This window comes from Vigna angularis, chromosome 3 (genome assembly GCF_016808095.1).
Source record: "Vigna angularis cultivar LongXiaoDou No.4 chromosome 3, ASM1680809v1, whole genome shotgun sequence".
Classification (NCBI taxonomy): Eukaryota; Viridiplantae; Streptophyta; class Magnoliopsida; order Fabales; family Fabaceae; genus Vigna; species Vigna angularis.
In genome coordinates this window covers 36,931,893-36,954,317 of record NC_068972.1, presented here as the reverse complement: position 1 = coordinate 36,954,317, position 22,425 = coordinate 36,931,893, and the positions used below count along the sequence as shown (strand labels likewise).

Genomic DNA, 22,425 nt, shown 5'->3' with positions numbered 1-22,425 from the left:
AGAGATTAAATCTGTGAATAATTAAAAAAATGATATTGAGCCATTGAATCAAATTTGGTAGAAAACAAATTGGATTGGTTTTAACTTTTTATATTTTTATTCACTCTAGGCAACAAAAACATTAGAGAAGCAACATTTGATTGATAGCTTCAATAACAACTTATAAAACTTTTGATATTTGCGGTACCTTATGAAGGTGCAGGAAGAAAGAGTTTCATTTTCTTTTTTGCTTACAACAGAGGAATGAAGAAAGTAATTCTGAAATATTTTCATGAATTAGAGACAGTTTTAATAAACTTAAAAATCTATCAGTAAGGTACATTTTCACAAAAAAGTTTAAAACTGTCCCGAATGCAATTTATATTCTAGAAGTTCCAGAATAGATAATTCGAATTAAAAAAAATATTCTGGTAATTTAATATTCCGGAGTTTCTGAAACTTATATGCCAAGATTGCTTTTATTATTTTTTGAAATGTCCATTCCAGAATTTTTTTCATCGCAAAAGTGCGTTCTGACACTACTCTGTATAAACAAAAATAAATGCTACTTCATTGCATCTCCCATTATTTAAACAAAAGTAAATGTACAATAGATAAATTGTGGGGCGCAAGATGCAAGAAGCAAGGACATGATAATATTATACATAGGACTCTCCAACAAATTAATATCATCAATTATATATCCATCACTGATTCATTAATGTAATTTGCTAATCAGTAAACAGACAATGAACTTGGACAACGTACATTTTGGATATTTAAAACGAAAAGGATAATTATAATAATGACAAAACCCTCATTGCACAATAACTGGCTATAAAGCAAGACTTTTAATTGAAATATTTTTAGGAATAAAAAAAAATAAAAAGATTAGGAAACTAACCATGAACATAGAAAATGTGCTACTGAGCCCCTTGTCACAATAGATACAACAAAAGAGAAGTTGGGACTGGTGGGAGTAAGTGGAGGCTTCTGGTATCATTGTAATTTGTAGAGCCCTGTTTGTTTGAAGCATAAAATAGTAAAATTTATTTCCAAATCTTTACAGATTTGTCATGGCTGGCAGAAGCAACCATCCCTGTGACGGGTGATTGTGCTAATGCAGATATCACACACTCATGAGCTGGAATTGTCATACATCTATTCTCAACCATGTTCCATAGCTCCAATGACTGCAATGTATAGGTGAATAAAATGAGAACATATAATTTATTAATTTCCATAACACACTAAATAATAAAAATAAATTAAATCATTGAATATTTTAAACATAAAATTCAATTTAATAAACAATTCAAAAAATAATCAAGGACTATACCTTTTTGTTTTTAATTATTACAACATTAGCTTATTTTATTGAAGATGTTCTTAAGCCCATATAATATTTTCCGAAGAAGATCCACCCTTAAATCAATTACCGCCACATATCAAAGAATATGTCCTATCCTCCAAGATGGAACAACATTCTCTGACAGTTACGTTAGAAGAGCAATACATCACCATTGAGATTCCTAAAAAACTCATTAGACATTTGCAATTACAGTGTTTCACTCATCTTCACTATGGAGCAATTAGACTCATCCTTTCTCTTCATGGAAGAAGAGGTTTTAATGTCCGAGGCAGAGTCTCCGTAGAAACTATTATGTTCATTATGAGAATGATATTATTAGAGTTGCGTTTAACATTTAAAGGAATAAACACAACTCTAAACAAAACTTAGAAGATTTAAAAATTGAAAGCTAAGTAAGGCATGTAAAAAGACAACACAAAACTTAGAGCATAAGAACACAAAAGAAAACTTTTCCCAAGTTTCTAGATTGAAACTCAGCACTAAGGCCCTCACTTCCAAGGAAGGTTCCTTGGTAGTGAACCTAAGAAAAACACTTTCATTTAAACAACTTCAAAGAAAAAGACAAGAAAAATACATAGCAATTAAAAGGGAAGATGACAAGGGGGCAAGAGCTCTATATAGATAGGAGAGCCTCTTGTAGTAAGTGATCTAGGGGCCTCTTGTCGCATTCCAACTTCCCCCTTTCGCCCTGAGCGCCGCATCCTCCACGTCTCTTGCGATTCTCATCGCCACCGTCAACTCCTGGGGGTCTTGAATTCGCACCTGCCCCTTGATGTCCTCGCGCAAACCGGCGAGGAAATAGCCCAATACCTGTTCTTCCGATACGCCCCTAGTTTGCCCTACCAGTATTTTGAAATTGCAAACGAACTCTTCCACGGTACCCTCCTGCCGCAGCGTCACCAATCGTTCGAACACCGTCCCCCAGAATCCGCCTCCAAAACGATTGACCATGGCTTCCTTAAGGCCTTCCCAAGAACGGTTCTTGGCCTTTTCTTTCCAAAACTTAAACCAGTAAGCCGCACTGCCCTCCATGCTAACATAAGCGAGCTCCACCTTTTCTTCTTCTCCCATCACTTTCTGTATATCAAAAAATCGCTCCGCCCTATTGATCCAACTAAGGGGTTCAAGCCCTTCGAATGTGGGTAAATCCATTATCGTTTTCGCACCCCCACTTCGAAACGGCAGGTCGGACCAATTGTTAGATTCCTGGGTTTGGAACATAACAAGAACACACTCAAACGATAGAAACAGTAATGGAAGAATGAGTTTTTGCTATTATTCACCGTAAAAGAATCTCTTTACAAGGAATGGGTTTGGGAGCATAATCTCCCTCTAGAGAGCCTAACCTCCCCCCTCAGGATAACAAACCCTGTTAGAATTACAATCAAAACAATCCCCCCACCACAATTGTTTATTTGCTATTTATACAACCAATAACCCCACTCTTCCTAACTGCTAAGGCAGTTAAGGCAGCAATTAAGACAGTTAGGCATTTAATGTTTTATTCCTTCTCTCGTAAACTCTCCATCCCTAACATATGGTCATATCCTACATAGTAAACAAAGTTTGTTGTGAACAAAAGACACACACACTGTTACAGTATAAGGTAGGGGGTAATAATAAGGTTTGGAAAGTATATGAGAAGGAGAAGGAAGGTAGGAGGGAAGTGAGGCTGAACGGTATTGACCGTAAAGGCCGAACGGTGGAAGGCGTGGAGAGGTCTATCCGAACGGAGGAAGGCGAGGAGTGACCAGGCCGAAAGGGTGGAAGGCGAGGAGCGACCAGGCCGAACAGTGGAAGGCAGGGAGCGACCAGGCCGAACGGTGGAAGGCAGGGAGTGAGCAGGCCGAACGGTGGACAAGGAAGAGCGACCAGGCTGAATAGTGGGAAGCAGAGAAGGACCTGAGCTGAACAGTTAAAGAGCTACCATCCTAACTATCACAACTATTAGGATGGGCGAGAACTAAATACAGTAAAGGGAGCTATATTTGAGGAGAATATTCAGTGTAAGATAATTAGAGCAAATAAATATATATTCCAGGGAAATATACAATATAAGATATTTATAATTAATGATATATGCTAGGGAAATATACATGGGAATATTTACATTAAATATAGGGATATTTATATTAAATATAGATATATTTTAGGGAGATATTTAGTATGAGATGAGCGGGAAACAATTAGTATAAATAAAGCTAGAGTCTAGGATTAAGGGTATGCTTTTGATTATTGAGTTTTGTTGACAGGCGGCTATGCGTCCTACGAGGGAGGTTATGCTCCCAAGTAATTAAAGGAGGTTATGCTCCCAATTATTGTTTACTTTTGTTTATCCAAATATTACCATCAATAAAAGAGATTCATTCGTTCTTTAGCTTTATTGCCTATTGTGTTCGTGGATCGTTACATATCGACCTTAGGTACGTAACACACACCCAAATATAAATGGAAGGGTTACACTAAGATTAACTATAAATCTTCATCTTCTATGTTTTTTCTCGGCTCAGTAAGTAATCACTTTTAACAGTTTGATTATGAGAAAAAATGAATGGAGGAAGTAACATTTTTATAATTACTTCACACATATAAACCAAATAAACAATAAAAGAAGTGACAATGAATAGCAAACAACAAAGCTTCATAGGCACATACCTGGTATCCTCCAATAACCAAGAGAGTTGAGTAGCTTGGGTGAAAGACACAAGAATGATACATGTTTCCACTGGAATTAAGTTCATGAATGCACTCCCCAGATGCAAGTGACCACACTTTGACAGATTCTTGACTCACAGAAGCCAAGTAATCTCCATTTGTATCCCAACAGACACAATGTACGTCTGCAGAGTGTCCCTAGCAATGCATTAAAATATAATTATTACAATATATTTATCACAAAACAATAGGACATGAATTTTATTATTTTCTTAGATTTTGAAGTTGTGTCCATGTTAACACCTGAAACATGTGCATCTGCCTATCAGTCTCAACATCAAAGAGAGACACTAGACTCCCACTTGCTGCAGCCAGAAGTTGACCAACCCTTGGCTGAAACCTCACCTGGGTAGATCCTCCCTGCTTGATTAATTTAATATTGTTTAGAATTGAGGAAAAGCATAATTCATATATCTAGATAACTGAAAGTAAATTTTGTAACTGACCTTAAAAACTCGGCTACAAGAATATTGGTTAATATTCCAGATACGGATCTCATTGTTATCATCACAGGAACAGAAAAGATCATTTTTCTTTGGGTGAAAATCAAGGGACACCACGTGTGAAGTATGGCCACTATATGCCTGTAAAGAAAAGGTTGGCTGCAAAAGTAACAGTCAATGGTAAGTCCACTTACAACGAAACCAATACTTGAAAAAGCTACTTCTTTTCCCAGTGCAAGAGCTATATAAGATTTAGCACCCAATTTTCATGTACAGCTTAAAAGCTCCAAAACAATATATTTAATTCAGAGCAACACATCTTCAAAACAAGTTTTATCCATAGGGTAAAAGAAAAACTTCTAAAGAAGGACACCTGAACATACAACAATAACAATAATCAAACCAGATTCTAACGTAGTTAATTCTTTTTTTTAACTACGGTTCAAACTACAATCTTTTGAAAAGCCAGCAACCGTAGAAACAAACCATCAACATAAAAGCCAGAGAAGAGTTCTAACTTCCAAAATGTAACTTTCACAAAAATACCTTGGGTTCTCGATTATACCACATTTTTAAAGTTCAACAATCATTGGTCAAGAAAGAGAGGTTTACTGAAAGTTGCACGTCTTGACTAGCAAACATGTATGTCTTAGTTATTTATAGTATAATTAGAATCAATCAATGACCTAACTAAAACAATTTTAGTGGTCACCATACAATCAACTACCTATTTATCAATGTGCAAGATATGTAATTATTTTATCTACTGATATGTACCATCAGGGTCCATAAGATTGGAGACAAGAACTAATGAATTATATTTTGCTTGAATCTGTTGGAGGTTTGGAGCCCGGCCAACATAGAGAAAAGTTAAAATCAAGGCTTTCATACAATCTCTTTTAGTTGTTGACTCTGAAACCTGACGATAAACAACACTTTCTAAGACATAAAATGATATAAGGTGTCTGTGACCATTGAGAAAGAGGAAGAGATTTAAGAACTAAGTTGAAAACCAAAGCACATGTTAGGTTTTCTATCAAGAAACCTAGGTAAACTCTCTCTACCACAACCAGACTAACACGACAGTAAGAATGAATAACCTCTTCTTGTATTATCACCGCAAGAATCCAATGTACAAAGAATACAGAGAGCCTAACCTCCCCCCTCAGGATGACAAATCCTGTTAGAACTACAATCAAAACAATCAACAAAACATCTACAATTGTTTATTTACTATTTATACAGCCAATAACCCCGCTCTTTCTAACTGCTAAGGCAGTTAGGCATTTAATGTTTTATTCGCCCTTCCTAACTGCTAAGGCAGTTAGGCATTTAATGTTTTATTCCTTCTCTCGTAAACTCTTCATCTCCTAACAGCACGACATAGACTCAATGGACAAAATTACACAGTAAATACAATATAAATCTATGACTATCAAAAGGAAAAGAATCTACTTATTCCAAGAGTACTGATAAACACCACTGAAGGACATTTTGTAAATTGAATCTGATAAACTCAGTTCTTTAGATTAAGAGATTGAAGTGGATAAAGTGTACAAAATTTTAAGAAATGTAAAAACTTGTTGATAAAATATAAACTAACTTCATTTTAATGGATATTGTACTCTTTGAAGTATACAAGTAAATTAAGTTGCAAGATTAGAAGTCTATGAATGCTTAATTAATCTAAAATTTGGTACGTGATCATGAACATATAATCATTCAAGAAAGTTATCAAGAAAAGTAAACATTCAAGAATTACACTTTTTCATGGAGTAAATGAATTCTTTCATTTTTCCAAAGTTCTCTATTACTATATTTTATGTACCTAGACATCATATGTTCTGAAAGTAATCAAACTACAGTCTAGTCTCAATTGACACGGCATTTCGTTTAACAGAAAGCAGATCTAATTCTGAAAGAAAAGGAAAGGTCTGCAATAAGAAAAGAATAACTTACATCAGCAGCATCCCACAACCGAACAGTTGTATCAAATGAAGATGTTGCCAGCTGAGTGGAATTCGGTCTGAAGCGAACATCAGTAATAATAAGGCTGTGTTCCTCTGGTGTACTCTCTGTTTGCAGTGTCTCCATGTTCCACAGAACAACCTAATAACAAGAAATAGAATGATAAGTATAATTTGCATCGTATTACTAGGACTTTAAATTAACAAGGACCAAAAATAGAAACAAAAAAATTGGAGAACTAATATCAAAATCAAAATTTGATACATTTGCAAGTACAAGCAAACATACCAGACCTGCTAGAAATATTTCCATCACAATGTCTAAAACAAATTTACAACTTGTAAGGACAAACAACCATTTTATCGATCTGCTCAAAGGCCAGATTCTTTATTTGAATAAAGTATTAATACAACCGAAGGGATGATAAGTTCACCAAATCAATTGGGTATACTATTTCTCTTCATTTTTTTCTTTCTCAAAATCTCTCATTTTGTTGGACTAAACCTGGAGATCCCACAGAATACGAAGACCACAAAATGCCTGCATGAAGCTATCTTTTTGTATTGAATATAGTATCTCATAAAGGGGTATGAATTTTCATTGTCTAGAAATAGTGCGAATAAAAAAATTCAAAATGTTTTTCTGGGTATTTTTGAGACAGACTAATTTTTGCAACTCAAAAAGTCAATTAATTGATGGTCAATGTTAAGTATAAAACAACCACCAATCAGTCTTAATATAACAAAAAAGGCACTATGACTGAATGGTTGATAGTTTGGCCCCACCCTATTTTCTAAGTAATTGTTTAATTACAGCAGGACAAATTTATTGCATTAGGGGGTGCAACGGACATAAATCATTCACGAACATTCCTCCATTAGCTTATGCTTTCAGAACTTACTCTTAACATTAAGTATATGCAGCAAACACAGGAAAAGACAAATACCTAAGCTTTTAATTTTTAGCTTTTCAACTTAATTGGAAGGTGCTATTGGGTAAACTAATTAATGCTTGTTCTTGTCCCAAGTGTTATATGCTGATGAGAAGAGTAAAAGTTGCGTTTTCTCCCTATGGGAAGGGACACCATGCCTGTTAAAATCACAAGGCATATATGCCCATTTTATAAGATTTCGCATGAAATGTATGAATGCCTAAAAGGTACAGGCAGTTGTCACGTCAATACGAAATCATCAACTGCAGCTGATTCATTAATATTGAAATGCATCAAAAAATTTAAAATAGGTAATTAATCTTGTTAAGTTTTAAACTACAGAAAAAAAAAAAAATATATATATATATATATATATATATATATATATATATATATATATATTCAAGTTTACATTTCACAAGCAGAAATATAATTGGTGATGCTAGTGTCTTTTAACTATTTTGAAGCTCTGCTATTACTTTAAATCTGTTAAGTTAAAAAACCAAATATGTTCTACCTTTTTGTCATGTCCAGCACTAGCCAATAATTTCCCATCTGAAGAGAAATGACAGCAAACAACTTTGCTATTGCTTTTGCGGATAGAACTAACTTCACTGAAGGAAAAGCCTGAAATGGGAAGCAATATAGACAGCAACCTGGTTAACGTGAATGGTAAAAATATACACACGCATAAGAACATGAGATTACCTTTCGAAGCATCTGTAGCATGCTCAGAAGGGTTCCGTTTCAACGTGCCAAACAAGTCCCTTCCATCACCATCATCCTGTGAGAGAAATGATTCCACATTATCCTCTAAGGAGCCAACATCCCCAAAATGTTCCATGTCATCCTGCAACTAGAAGGATATACATTATTAAGATTCAAGAACTATGATCTGTAATTTAAAAGATTTTGCTGATGATTTGCGTTAGGTAAACAAAATATTCTAATGATACTTTTAGGAAACAATATTATTTTCAGAGAACTACGAAAAGAAAATCCAAACTTCCTTATTTCAGCAATTGTACAAAATGGTTAAAAAGAAACACTTTTCACTAGATTATTCCAGTTACAAGAATCTTAAATCTAAAAAAACTGCCCACTTTTCCCTCCTAATTTGGTGATATCCTCTTCTCGAATAGAAAAATATTTAGCTCTATTTAATTCTTCAATCATTGGAGTATGGACCTTATTTGAAAAAGTTGCTTTATTTAGGGTTCTGTAATCAGTACAGACTTTACAACTTCCATTCTTTCTCTTGACTAAGAGCATAAGGCTTGAGTATGGGTTGTTACTAGGACAGATGATGCCACTTGTCAATGTTTCTGCTACTTGCTTCTCAATCTAATTTTTATGAAAATGAGGGTACAGGATTTGTTGAACTGCTACAATGAGAGTCAAACCAAAGTTCTATAAATACCACCGAATACTCATTTAAGATTTGTTGAAGTGGCCTATCCTCAGCTGCAGAAACCATAATTGCAGGTGTTTTTCCTTGTTGCTTTTCTAAATTTTTAGTGGCTTGTGTTCAACTATCCAAAGCATGTTTCTATTTTTATCAACATCAACCTTTTGATCTTGATGAGAAAAAGTCATGGTAGGGGTCCTCCAATTGACCTTGACGCCCCCTAAAAGTACCCAGGTCATGCCCAAATTGACATCTACTCCCCCTAATTCAAACAGAAAACTCCCCTGAAAATTTAATCACCTATCCTCACATTCAGGTCCCTTGCATTGGCTTTGTGTTTGCTTTTCCTACCCATCTCCCAATCTCACCTTATTATAAGAATTTGTTGGATCAATTTTCAACACCAGATTGTATACCAAACCTATTGATAAGATGTTGTGACTGGTGCCACTGCCTTTCACCCTAATATTCTTGTGATATCATTGTTTGCAGTTGAGTCACACCCCTAACTGCACAAGTTGATAACTCCAACCATTTCTCAGTTTTCAGCCTCTTTTCTTTCAACAAAATATTCTTCTTCTGCTACTAATTGCACTATCTACCCTGTCTCATTAATTAGTTCATTTTCAGCCAAAAGATCAAACCCCAAAACTCTTTTCTGGATGACACGGATGATTGGACAAAAAGCTCCAACACACCGGTAACAAAGATTCCCTTCTCTTGATGTGTTCGTTCAGGAAATGAAAGATTCCTGGTTTCCCTAATCCTTGTCCCTGCCTAGTCTGAACCAGGGTTGGCCACTGATGATCCAAAGAATGATTTTTCACCCCCTTGCCATGTTTGACAAGACCCATTGGACAAGTGTCCACTGAGCGTCCTTCCTTGAGGGTTCATTAGAGAAACAGTTTCTCTTCCACCTTAATATCAGAATCCTAAATTAAGTTCACAATACGAAGGTCCACTTATGTGTTGTGTATCCTTCATAGCCTCCTCCATGGCTCAAATCAGGTTTTCTGGGTCATATGAATGAACCTGATTTTGTATATTCTGTTGTAACCCTGCAAAAAAATACCCAACCAATTGATCTTTCATGTTTGATTTCATTGAGATACCAGGATTTCAATTCTTGGATGAAATCTTCTACACTCCCAATCCATCTTTTGAAATGTAATGTCTTTATTATTATTAATATTTATGTAAGGGTTTTTACTTTTAGGGGTTTTGTCAAGGGGCTTCCAGCCCTTTTACTTTTCAGAACTATTATACCTATAAATGCAGTAGTAAGTTGTACAAGATTTACTAAGTGAAACAAAATTTTTATCTTCTCTCAACTCTTCAAGTTGGTATCAAGAGTCAGACCTTTGTGTCTTCCTCGTCTATCGTCGGCGTCTCTCTATCATTTTTGTCCGTTGGCAACCGCCGTTGTCCGCCATCATCTTCGCCGTTGTCTGTCGTCACTGTCGCGGTCAACCATCGTTTTCTCCGACGAAGTCAAGGGTTAGGTGCGCCTTGAGAAGCGCAACCCAACCTTGGTGGTCCCATCCTCAGAAGCCTTTGCACATGCCGCCATGCGCTGCTTCTCTCCGGCTAGTCTCGGGCGCGTGTTCCTCACGCGCCGCCTTCCCGGTGTCAGAGTTCCACCGCGCTACTATCGATCGTCTCGCCGGGGCTTCCTAAGTGTCTTTTGGTACTTGTTTCTCTGTTTCGTTGGTTGGGGCTCATACCTAGGGTTTCCTTCGTCAAGTTATTTGGAACACTAAGTCTTGTTTCTTCTCACAGCTTTAAAATGGCCTCTTCTACTGGAATTAGTTCCTCTTTATCTGCTACCCCTAACATTACGTCTGCAAAACTCAATTGGAAAAATTATTTATCACGGTCTTTTGTTGTGGAATTATTGTTTCTTGGTCAAGGACACCATAATCACCTTGAACAAGATATTTCTATGGTCTCAGATGAAGAAAAATCTCAGTGGCAAAAACTAGACTTTCAGTTATGTGTTGTTTTGTGGCAATCGGTTGAGCAAGAGGTTCTAGATATCTTGAGACCCAATAAGACATTACATTTCAACACCATCTAATTGCAGCTAATCTCTTAGAAAATATGCTTTGCCCACTAGTTCAAAATCTCCATAACAGTGTTGTTGCAAGATCTTCCCAAGAAGGGTTCTTGGAATTTTGTCGCCAGAATCTGAACCAATGGTCAGTGTTTCCTTCCATGCCAATTAAGGTTATTTATAACTTTCCCAATCTTTTGATGCTCCATACTACAAAAAAATTTACACTCTGGCTATACATCATAATAGATCACTCCTGTCAAACATGGGCAACTCTGCCAATTTTATCCAAGGGCAGAGTTGTTCTTCCTTGTCCCTATTAGATCCATTATCGTCGATGTCCTCCTCTTCTCTTTTCTATTCACCATTGACTAAGTTTTCTCCTGCATTTGACAGTTGCTTTCCTTTCTTAACTTCAAGAAGCAATTCCTTTGTTTCAGTGTTTGATCATGGGTAGTAGCATACTCTTGTGGCAAGCTATACAAGCCCATGGTCATAAATAATGTCTTCTGATTCTCAAGATCCTTCGTAAAAGGGGCTCAACAAAATCACGTAAGGCAACATGATGTCAACCAACACAAGACCCTCAATTGTCATGGGGCAAAAAGTGTTGTAAGATATTGGAAGACACCGTAGTGATATTGTGTGCCATTGGAACAAAGGACACTAGCCTCACTCCAAACTGATGCACATGTCTCATGCGTATGGAAAATACGTTTGAGTGAGACATGAATAAGTAGATTTAATAGCACTACAGAGTTAAGCATCAATCTTTATCCATTGTTCTTGCTTTCTCGTACGAACAGATTTGGCAACGGTGGCACAACCCACTTAACCCATAACCCGATTTTGGAAGAATAAGTAGAATAGTTAAACCCATCCATCTTCTCAATACTAAGAATATGGTTAGAAAATATGGGAGAATCTGTTCTAGAGGTTGATGTGGTGTTGAAAGATTTTTTTTTTTTTTCTGGAAAACAACAGAAAAAACAATACAGTTAACCGGATTTTGGAAGCCTAGGTAGAATAGTTAAACCATCCATATTCTCAATACTAACAATATGGTTAGAAAATATGGGAGAATCTGTTCTAGAGGTTATTGTGATGTTGAAAGAATTTTTTTTTTTTCTGGAAAACAACAAAGGAAAAGTTGCCAAAGAAAAAGGTGGTTGTTGGAAAACTCACCGGCACCAAAACATAGAAAACAAATTTGTAAGAGGTTCATGAAAAGAAATCCTTCAAATACATCAGGTCTATCAGGTCAACATGATTTTGAAAAAGGCTCTAGAAAACATGTTAAACTTTATGGAAGAGAAAAACATTAAGTTGAAACCATATGTTTATGAGACAGCACAAGTACCTTAATTAATATTAGGAAAGAAGAACCAATACAATAAATAGAGAATTATCTCATAACAAATATATGATATGGTAGTAAATAAAAAATTCCTAATAATAGATATAAAATCTAGATATTCCTGATTATATAGGATTAGCTCCGTATTTCTATAATTATAACAGTCTCATAAGGGTACTACAAAATGGTATTTCTATAATTATAAGGGTACTTGATCATTAAAATTAAAATAATACTACAGTTTTTTACAACAAATGTTTAATTTGGAAGCAAGAAGTGAAGTAGATTCATGCTCCTCAAGTATTAAATTATCAATTTGATTTACCAGTTGATTTGTGGAAGATGCAAGACCACCCGGTCCATCAGTACCATACATCATCAAGCCTTTGGATACGCCAGCAACATTCTGCAAGTTACCCGTCATTGCAACTCCATCACCAGGAGTATGAGTCGATGGAGTTGATGGCTGAGAATTAGAAGGGCCAAGTGTATTTCCTGTTCCAGTACTGTTTGCAGGTCCTGAAGATGTAGGTCCCTTCCTTTTCCGATTATTCTACAAAATGGTCGGCAATTGATTATCGCAAGCAAGGGAAAAAGCATTTAAATAGAAACTGCTAACTCGTATAACTTTGGTCAAACAAAAAAGCAGAAGTATCTAATACTGATATCATTTTAAGCATAAAAGTAAAACCTGAATCAATTGTTGTGGATGCAAAGGATCCTGTTGTTGCTGGGAGGTGGATTGTTGGATCTGTGGCATGTTAATCTGCATCAAAAATGACAAAAATAATCATATTAACACACAAAACAAATGAAATTTCTATTATAAAACCAAAATTGATTCTTCTATCAAACTTCTATAAACAAAATTTTCTATTTAGGCAGACTAACAAGCTAAAATATTTATGGGTACCTTTAATAGAAAATTCTTTAAACTTTCTCATGGCAAGAGTATATCAAGAAGACAAACTCTGACTTGTTCTACAATTTGTCACTCCAGTAGTAAGTGCAACTAATTGTTTCAATCAAATCTGTGCCATGCCACATTACATGACTACAAGGAATATTTATTTAATTTTCAGAAAAAATGAATAATTGACAACTTCACAAAACTAGGTCTAGTTATTCATATTAGGAAATATTCAGTAACAAAGTATACGCCCTAGAATTAGGCTCATTTAATTTTATTGTTTTATTTTGATAGGAAGTCCCATAAACCTTGGGATAATATGAATCTAGTTTCTCTTTTTTCTAAGGAGCTTTCGGTAGATATTTAACTCTTTATCTATCTTCTAAATTGTGAATAACATTCCACATTTTCCAATTTCATACATGATCACAGCAGTTCAGTTCAGATGTAGGACTGCATCTGCTTTTATATAAGCTAGCTGAATGCATTTTCAGTCAAACTATAACAAGTCTTAGAATTTGAGTTTAGATCCTAACTCACTTGTAATGTGAAAAGCCCAAGCTTTATAAGCTCTATAGAAGCCACATCTCTAGTCAATGTGACTATATCAACAGTCTTAAGGTTGCAATCAAGCAATTCCCATAGAGGCCACAACTATAGCAGGCTAGGATAACCACAATTGAAACGGCATTCCAACACTTCGAAAAATCATCTCTAGTGAATATGGACTGTACCTTAATTGAATAATCTACATTGGTCTCTGTTAGACATCTTATAAGTAAGCACTATAAGAGGAGAAACCCGAAATAAAGAGTCTGTAGGGTCTATAGTAAATAGGACAGTATTGTAATAGTTAGGACAGTTATTGTAATAGTTTTTGACAGTTCTGTGTGCAGTCAGTTTGACAGTTTTCCATATTTTATTAGGCCCAAGCATAACTGCTTTTAGGTAGTTATCAGACTGGAGAAAAAATCTGGAAAGGGAGAGACCAAGCTCTCAATAACTTGGAAGATGCGTACTGTCCTAAGTGTTGTTCTATGTAATGTTGAGAGGGGGAGTTCTCTCAAGTTTGATAAAGAGTGTTTTTGATGATGAACTTGTTAAATGTTCTTTCTTAGGTGATTAGATTGTTAGATTAGGATTAAATTCATATAAGATAGATTATTAGTTGAATAGAATAGCAAAACTGCATAAATCTGGTGTGGTGCTACTAACTTAATCGATTAACTTAGTTCATAATCAGTTAAAGTGAGTCAGAGGCACACCAAGATTGTGCTGTCTATTTTAATCGATTAAGGAATTAACATAATCGATTAAAACAGAGATTTGGGCCTAATTGATTAAGGAATTAACCTAATCGATTAAATGCATCTGTTTTGCATCTTTGGCTATATATACGTATATAATTCCTTTTGTAAGCACGTGAAACATTCTCAGAACTATCATTTGTGAAACAAGAACACTTTGTTAAAATTCTTGGAGCATTCTTGGAGGAGCCAACATAAATTGTGAAGATTCAAAGGTTCAAGCTTTCAAGAGTGAAAGGGAAGATCAAGGAAGTGTCTAGATCCTGAATTCTTTGTAAGATCTGCACAAGGGTGGACCAGATTTTGTTTTTTTTGTAATTCTTTGTGAATTGTTATTACCTTTGTTGTGTAGGCAAGGTTCCTAGTGTGAGTGTGTAGCCTCACCCTTAGGAGTGTGTTCTTGATTCCTAGTGTGAGTGTGTGTAGCCTCACCCTTAGGATTTTATATTCCATAATCTTGACACTTGTTATTAGTGGATTTCCTTCCAACTAAGTTTGTTGGAAGAAGATTGGATGTAGACTCTTGAAAAGTTGAACCAGTATATAAATATGTGTTGATTTCTTTCTTTATTCTTGCTTATTATATTGTTGAATATTTGATGTGTAAAGATCCTTTGAAAACAACCTTATACACCTGAAAATCTTTAAAAACTTTAAAAAGTGTTTTCAAACAAATTCACCCCTTCTTGGGATTGAGATATAAGGGCTTCAGTTTTAACAATTGGATCCAGAGCTAGTTATCGAATTTTAATCAATTAAAAGATCTCGTCATGGCCAATATATCTCAAACTTTCTCTGAAGGGGAATCCATAAACAGACCACCTCTGTTTGCTGGAGAAAACTACCCTTATTGGAAAATTAGAATGAAAATCTCCTAAGAATAAGTGGACAAAGGTGTATGGGATGCTGTTATCAATGGACCCTTTCAACCTACAAAGATTGAGAATGGGAAAACTATGCCTAACGAGTTTTCACAATGGACTCTGGATGAAAACAAGAGGGCACATTATGATGTGAGGGCTAAAAATATAATATCATCTGCACTAACCCTTGATGAATTCTATAGAGTTTTTGTGTGTGAAACAGCTAAAGAAATGTAGGAAGTTTTTGAAGTCACACATGAAGGCACATATGAAGTTAAATGGGCATTCAAGGATGAACACCAGCCCACTAAAGGAGAGGATGTTGACCAAATAAATGTGGATATGTCTCTGTTAGGCTAAAGAATGATTTTGAAAAACATGTGCTCAAGCAGCTGCAAACCTTGGCTGGCCATCACTCTACTTACATATCCTGTTTTGACAAGCTGGATAAAGAAATTGTTGCTCTTCAAAGGAAGTTGGGAAATCAAAATCTTGAAGAGGATGGAGAGGTAGCAGATGATGAGGATGAAGAAGAAGATGATGAAAGTTCAGAAGAAGAGGGAGAGCAAGAGGAAGAAGGAGACGAGGAAACAAATTTCTACTTGATGGCCAAATCTACATCATCTGAAAGCAGTGTGAGTAGTTTTGAACTTGAAAGCATTGAAAATAAAAATTATCAACTACTTGATGCATTTAAAGAATTGCATGAGGAAGCTAGGAAACTCCAACACTCAAACAACAAGTATAAAAGTGAAAACAAGTGGTTGGAAAATAAGAGGTTCTAGGTAGTGAAAATGAAAGTCTAAAATCAAAACTGGAATCTCTAGAAAATATCTCTAAAAACACCATGCATGAGAACAAGAAATGTGATCAAAATTGTGAAAATGGTCCAAGACAAATGGAAAGAATCAAATATCTTATGAACACCTTGTCTAAGTTTACACTAGGTAGTTCAAATCTTGATGCTCTTCTTGGTTCACAAAGGAGCGTGTTGAATAGAGAAGGAATAGGGTATGCTGGTAAAAATAATCAATTAAAAACAAGAGGGTTTATTGACATGAGCAAACCCTCTTCAATTGTCTGTTTTTATTACAATCAGTTAGGCCATGCATCAAATTCAAGTTATTACAAAAATTTTGGTGTTCCTAAAGGAAAGTTTTAATGGGTTCCTAAGAAACCATTGAAACACCCTAACATAAAAGGATCCAAATTTAGTTCGGTACTTGCCACCTCTGCTTAATTTGTGTTCCAGGCTAATATTGAAAACACATTGTTTGATTCTATTGTATGTTTGTTTGCTAGAAATGATGAATCATGATTATGACAAAGGAGATTAGCTCATTTATCATGTCACAGTTAAACAAACAATTTTCACTAAACCACTACCTAAGGATAGGTTTTACACTATTAGAAATGAACCAAGTATCGTAGATGTTGAATGTGCATCCTAAAACTGAAAATACCCTTGCTCTGCATATTTTAACCGATGTTATAATGGATTAATATGTTAAGCTGTCAAAAACCATTTGTTCTCTGCTTTAATCAATTAGACCACTTATCTAATCGATTAATACACTTAATACCATCAACTGCATCTGCTTAAAGCCCAAAATATTGATGAAAATGAATGAAATGAAGAGGAAGAATCTGACTAAATTTTGTGTTTTAATTCCTGTGTCTTGGTTCTGTTTTTTTTTTTTTTTGTTACTTTGTTTTGTTTCAAATTTGATAGATTGTTGGACAATTATGGTTAATTTTGTTGGATGAATGTATTAAACATATATATATGCTAGTTAATCTGCTTATATGTCTAGGAATTACATAGCTAATGTGCCTATCCTTTATGGTTTATCATTCTCTAGCCCTATCTTTTTTGCTAATGCCCAAAGACGGAGAAAGAGTATGTTTAATGATGCAGGTTCAGAAAGAACATGTGATTGAAATGGAAGTGTTGGTCATCATCAAAAAACGGGGGAGATTATTGAGAGGGTGAGCTCTCTCAAGTTTGATAAAGAGTGTTTTTGATGATGAACTTGTCAAATGTTCTTTCTTAGGTGATTAGATTTTTAGATGAGGATTAAATTCATGTAAGATAGATTCTTTGTTGAATAGAATAGCAAAACTGCATAAATCTGGTGTGGTGCTACTAACTTAATCGATTAAGTTAATTTAGAATAAGTTAAAGTGAGTTAGAGGCACAACAAGGTTGTGTGTTGTCTATTTTAATCGATTAAGGAATTAACATAATCGATTAAAACAGAGAATTGGGCCTAATCGATTAAGGAATTAACCTAATCGATTAAATGCATCAGTTTTGCATCTTTTGCTATATATATGTATATAATTCCTTTTGTAAGCACGTGAAACATTCTCATAACTATCATTTGTGAAACAAGAACACTTTGTAGGAATTCTTGGAGCATTCTTGGAGGAGCCAACATAGATTGTGAAGATTGAAAGGTTCAAGCTTTCAAGAGTGAAAGAGAAGATCAAGGAATTGTCTAGATCCTGAATTCTTTGTAAATTCTGCACAAGGGGTGTCCTAGGTTTTGTTTTTCTGGAATTCTTTGTGAATTGTGATTACTTTTTTTGTGTAGGCAAGGTTCCTAATGTGAGTGTGTGTAGCCTCACCATAACATCCTATAATTAACCTCTTTTCCTAAAGATAAGAAAAAATGAAAAGACAAAGATACAAGGATAGCTAAATTATTCCTATTTTTCCTGATAAAGATAAATAAAAAGATAGGTAATTTATTTCTACTTTTTCTTGGATAAATAAAAGAATAATTAACTTATTCCTAATTTCTAGGAAGTCTCCTAACAAGTTCAGGCATCTTATAACATTAAGACTAACAAGTATCATTCTTTGGGGAGAGCAGAAAAGACATTTTCATTAAAAAGTACCATAATCTAATCAGTTGCACAAATAGCTGTGTACATTAACACATCCTACAGATCATCCATAAACACATCAATGCTCTATACAACACTAGCATAAAGAAAACTCTTTGATTTAAATGATGAAATTGTTCTAGATTTACCACATTCAGGAAACATGATATCAAGAACGTAAAATAGACTTTACCTTAGAGGAAGTAGATTGCATTGGAGAGCCTATAGATCCATCATTTGCAATTGATTGACCGTCTTTAGCGTTCAAACTTCCCCTATTTAATCCCCTTAATCTTTGAGGATCCATATCTCCATAAACTGGTGAATTGCCAATATTTCCTTGCGCCTGTACCTGTGCAAGGAGCTGCTGCTGTTGTGGTTGAGGTAAAAGCTGAAACTGATTTGCACTCTGAAGGAGAGGCTTCTGAACTGGTGCTCCAAAACCAGGACGAATTTGATCAATGCCCTAGATCATATTACAATTTATTTAAATTGGATCAGAAATAGTGCTAGATGTGTAAACAAAAAATAAACTGAATTCTCAGCAGAACTTACAGTTAAAGGCCATCCTTTCAATGTGAGACTACCTACTCCAGCATTTAATCCTGAAATGGGAGAAGAAAGAGAATATTGAAACTAAGTAATATGATTAGCCAAAAAAAAGCATAGTAACTATGTAAACCTCATAAAACATTATAAAGAAACTGATCTTCAAAACCTTTATGACAACTGAACCAGCGAAGAAACCCCAACTAGTGGAAAGCATAACAAACTGAAGTATCATAAAAGGTTTGGAGAAGCATAAAAGTTTGGGTAAGTTCGTAAAGCTTCCATAGACTCAATCACAAACTTGCAAGATTACAAGTTAACCTCGGAAAAAAATAATATTAAAAAACTTAGTAATAACACATAGATATAACATAATACTCTTAACACAACAATAATTCAACTTTTCAACTTCCAAGTAGTGAACAGTAGCAAATCACAATAATAAGGTGTGATAGTACATCAGTACCAAATAATTCAAACTACATAAATGACCACTCATAGATAAATTCATAAAAACATAAGTTCCCAAAATGTGAAAAGATTTTGAAAAAAGCATTAATTTCTTGAAATCATTTGAACCATAGTAAAATGTTACACTTACTTAAGTACAAAAGCCATGCATGAGCAACTAAAAGCCAGTTATTGTTGGGTCATTTAGGGTCAAAAATTACATTTCATTTCAAACTTGATAACTCTCTTCTTGACTCAAGAGTTTATGTGATTTTACATAAGTTTAACAGGTTCACCTGTGTTTAACCAAACAGAGGTTGTTCACAATGAGTTATCTCATTTTCTCTACCTAGACTCACGAACTTGCAAGAGTCTTCAAGTTAATTAGAGGCTTTAGTAATAACGGTAACCAAGTTTAGTTGCCTGTTTTACATTATAAATGGTGGAAATTCAAATTTTTTTTAATTTCATTCCATCTTTAAATTGATTTTCTCTTGTACTGATTTTACACCTGTGTTTGCAATGCCAGGCTTTGACTGCATTCCTCCCTGCCCATAAATTGATGAAGGGTCCATAGGCAAGGATCTCTGCATGGCACCCATGTTGACTTCACCTTTGATATCCTGCTGAGGAAGAAAATGGAAATCAGCATTGTAATTTTATAGAGAAGTAAAAGAATTCAGATGAAGACTGAGCAGTAGAAGCACAAACAGGGGTTTGCTGTGTTCGAGCCTGGATTTGCTGCAAAGCTGCCGTCACACTTCCTGAATTTCCTTGAACCATCTGACTGTTAGGGGAAAAGGCACAAAATTAGTAAATATGTACAAGACAATTACATTTCAAGTTAAATAAAAGTTACCAATAATATTACCCAGGATGATTTGTTGATTTCAAGATGGCCATTCTGGCGTCTAAAAGTGGTTGGGATGTCTCTGTATCCATGGGGTTAGAGTGCTTCATCCGCTCCTCATACATTTTTGCAGCCAAAGCACTTGCAGTAGATTGCCCAAGCACTCCTTCTGTAGTGATAGCATTTACAGGGCCTCCTAGGGGTGGATGATTAGAATCCCTTCTTTGAAGTTGAGCTTGACGAATTAATTGCATATGCTGAATTTGCAGTTGCTGTTGCTCTTTCACTTTATTCTGTTGTGCCTGCAAGTCATCAATAAAGGAAAGGAAATTCCTCTTAAATGTTATGAATATTATCAATAAAACATCAATTAGGTGAACCTAATGAATGATTTTATCTTCAGAACTAAAGGAAGAAAAGGAGGTACCTCCAAATATGCTGCAGCAGTCTCTGAATGTTTCTCATTTGTCCGTGCAATAAAAATATCCCAAAAAACAGACCACCACTCAAAAAGAAAACCACCAGGAGCATCAATTGCTGCAATTGCAAAGTGTTAGCTATAATCAATTGCGGTACAAGTACCCCAAAAACATCCACCCAGGAGATGTAACGAGCACTGTACACAACTGTAGGAATCAGGGTATCCAAAAACTCACAAGTAGAGGTTGGGGCAACTAAGTATTTAATAAAAATAACTAAACAAAGAATAAAAGTAATTAAAAGCATTAAATTACCACATCAATTAGCTCTTACCGACAGGATCAGGAGAAACCTTCCCTTCTGTCATGAATGCTTTAGCAGTGTTATGCAACTTCTTCTTCACCAAATAATCATAAATATAAACATCAAGCCTAGAAGCATAGACGGAAAGAACCACGATATAAGTAGTAAGAACACAAAGTAAAGAACAATAGTAATTAAATGCAAGCAGTTACACGGATCAATAAACTCCAGTGCCTCTATCAAACATAAACTATTCTACTCACATCTTATCTGCTTCCCAATTACTCTGCGCCATGATTCCCCGTTCAGAAGCAAAATTAACTGCTAAATTTTACAAGAAATCAAACAAAACAATTTCAACAAAGTCTCAAAGCAAGGAAAAACAAAATTAACTGAATCACAAAAACTCAAAGAATAGCAGAATGCACGTAAATCGCTAGAAACCGACCTCAAAACGCAACAAAATAGATGGATCAAACTCGTACATTACCAATCCGAGACTGCATGCACCAATGATCACCACCGACGAAGAATTGCGCTCAGTTTCGGAAACCGCGAACCGTGAACAGTCGTATCCAATTGAAGGAAACGGAGCCAGTCATAGAAATCACGTGAATTTCGCAATTGCTGTCACCGAATCACGGAGAGAAAGATCGAAAGCGAAGAGAAGAGAAAGGGAATTAGGGTTCGTAACGCAGTGACAGTCAGGCCTAGTCCAGTTTCAACTATGAACTGGTTCCGACCAAGCTTTTCAACTGTGAGTTATGGTGAAAGATGAAAGAGTTTGAATGAACGAAGTTCCGAAGCTGAGGCTCGTTAACAAAACGAAGCTGAGGAGAGCTTCGGGTTCCGTACTGGAGTATTGATTAACATACAGCTTAGAAATTGTAGATCGCAAACTTTTGGATTCTGCATCTCAACCGTTGATAGTGTTGATGGACAAGTGTACGATTGATGTTAGAAGGTGTGGTTCCCATCTACTGTGAAGTATCAACTGTCACCATGTATTATGCATGATCTCATGAGAGGGGGTATGTATTATTCCGCTTTTTCTTCTGCACCCATTCATTATTACTATATTCACCTCCTTAATTTTTAGATAATATTCTATTCTTCATAGTTTATGTCAACTGTGTTTTCTCTCTCTCAATATTTTTTGGCTTTGAGTGTGTTTTTTTAAACTCCATCACGAAGTTTGTATTTCATTGATATAAGCCTAAGGATTCCAATTTTTTTTATAATAAGTACAAAAGGTATGAATGGGTAATATTAATAAAGTTCTTCTTTTCATTGTTTAATTTGCAGCTTTCGAATTACTCAATTCAAAAATGAACTCTTGTGTAAATACAATAAAAAATGTATTTGTAAAGAAAAATAAACACTTTGAATGGGATGATCCATAGTGTGAATTTTGACTTTTGGATAAAACATTTCAAAACACTGAAAATTTTTGGAACAAGATTTGTATATATCCTATATTGCTTTGAAACACAAAAACATATGATATGTTTTTTAAATTATCTATGAAATAAGTACTCCAGCTCCATATTAAATCTTTTAGAATACTTTATAAATGATTTTCAAAATGTGACATGTGTATATTTTAATTTAGATATATTGAATTCAGTTTTCTAAAACAATTAATATGTGAAGTA

The 22,425-nt window shown here is 35.1% G+C and overlaps 1 protein-coding gene across 10 annotated transcripts; it reads right to left on the bottom strand.

The window, feature by feature from the left end:
- Window positions 1-651: 651 nt before the first annotated feature.
- On the bottom strand, window positions 652-21,632 carry LOC108326218 (transcriptional corepressor LEUNIG_HOMOLOG). 10 transcript variants are annotated; one of them, XM_017559585.2, is made up of 18 exons: window positions 21,219-21,632; window positions 21,034-21,094; window positions 20,801-20,898; window positions 20,475-20,584; window positions 20,069-20,349; window positions 19,909-19,984; window positions 19,709-19,823; window positions 18,754-18,803; window positions 18,392-18,664; window positions 12,918-12,992; window positions 12,552-12,779; window positions 8,117-8,264; window positions 7,926-8,035; window positions 6,469-6,618; window positions 4,513-4,668; window positions 4,310-4,426; window positions 4,007-4,204; window positions 652-1,172 (listed from the first exon to the last, which is right to left on the bottom strand). In XM_017559585.2, exons 2-18 carry the CDS (start codon window positions 21,063-21,065, stop codon window positions 1,029-1,031), a joined length of 2,361 nt encoding a protein of 786 aa, XP_017415074.1. In that variant the 5' UTR covers window positions 21,066-21,094; window positions 21,219-21,632; the 3' UTR covers window positions 652-1,028. The 10 variants fall into 10 exon arrangements, with proteins under 10 accessions (XP_017415074.1, XP_017415075.1, XP_017415078.1 ...); XM_017559586.2 differs by having other exon boundaries at window positions 21,034-21,091; XM_017559589.2 differs by having other exon boundaries at window positions 21,256-21,632.
- Between the last annotated feature and the right edge of the window lie 793 nt (window positions 21,633-22,425).

Excerpts from the sequence above, each read along its gene's own strand:
- LOC108326218 (XM_017559580.2), bottom strand. Across the intron at positions 18,665-18,753 it reads TGAAAGGATGGCCTTTAACT|GGCATTGATCAAATTCGTCC; the intron begins GTAAGTTCTGCT and ends AATATGATCTAG. Across the intron at positions 4,427-4,512 it reads CTTGTAGCCGAGTTTTTAAG|GGAGGATCTACCCAGGTGAG; the intron begins GTCAGTTACAAA and ends TTAATCAAGCAG.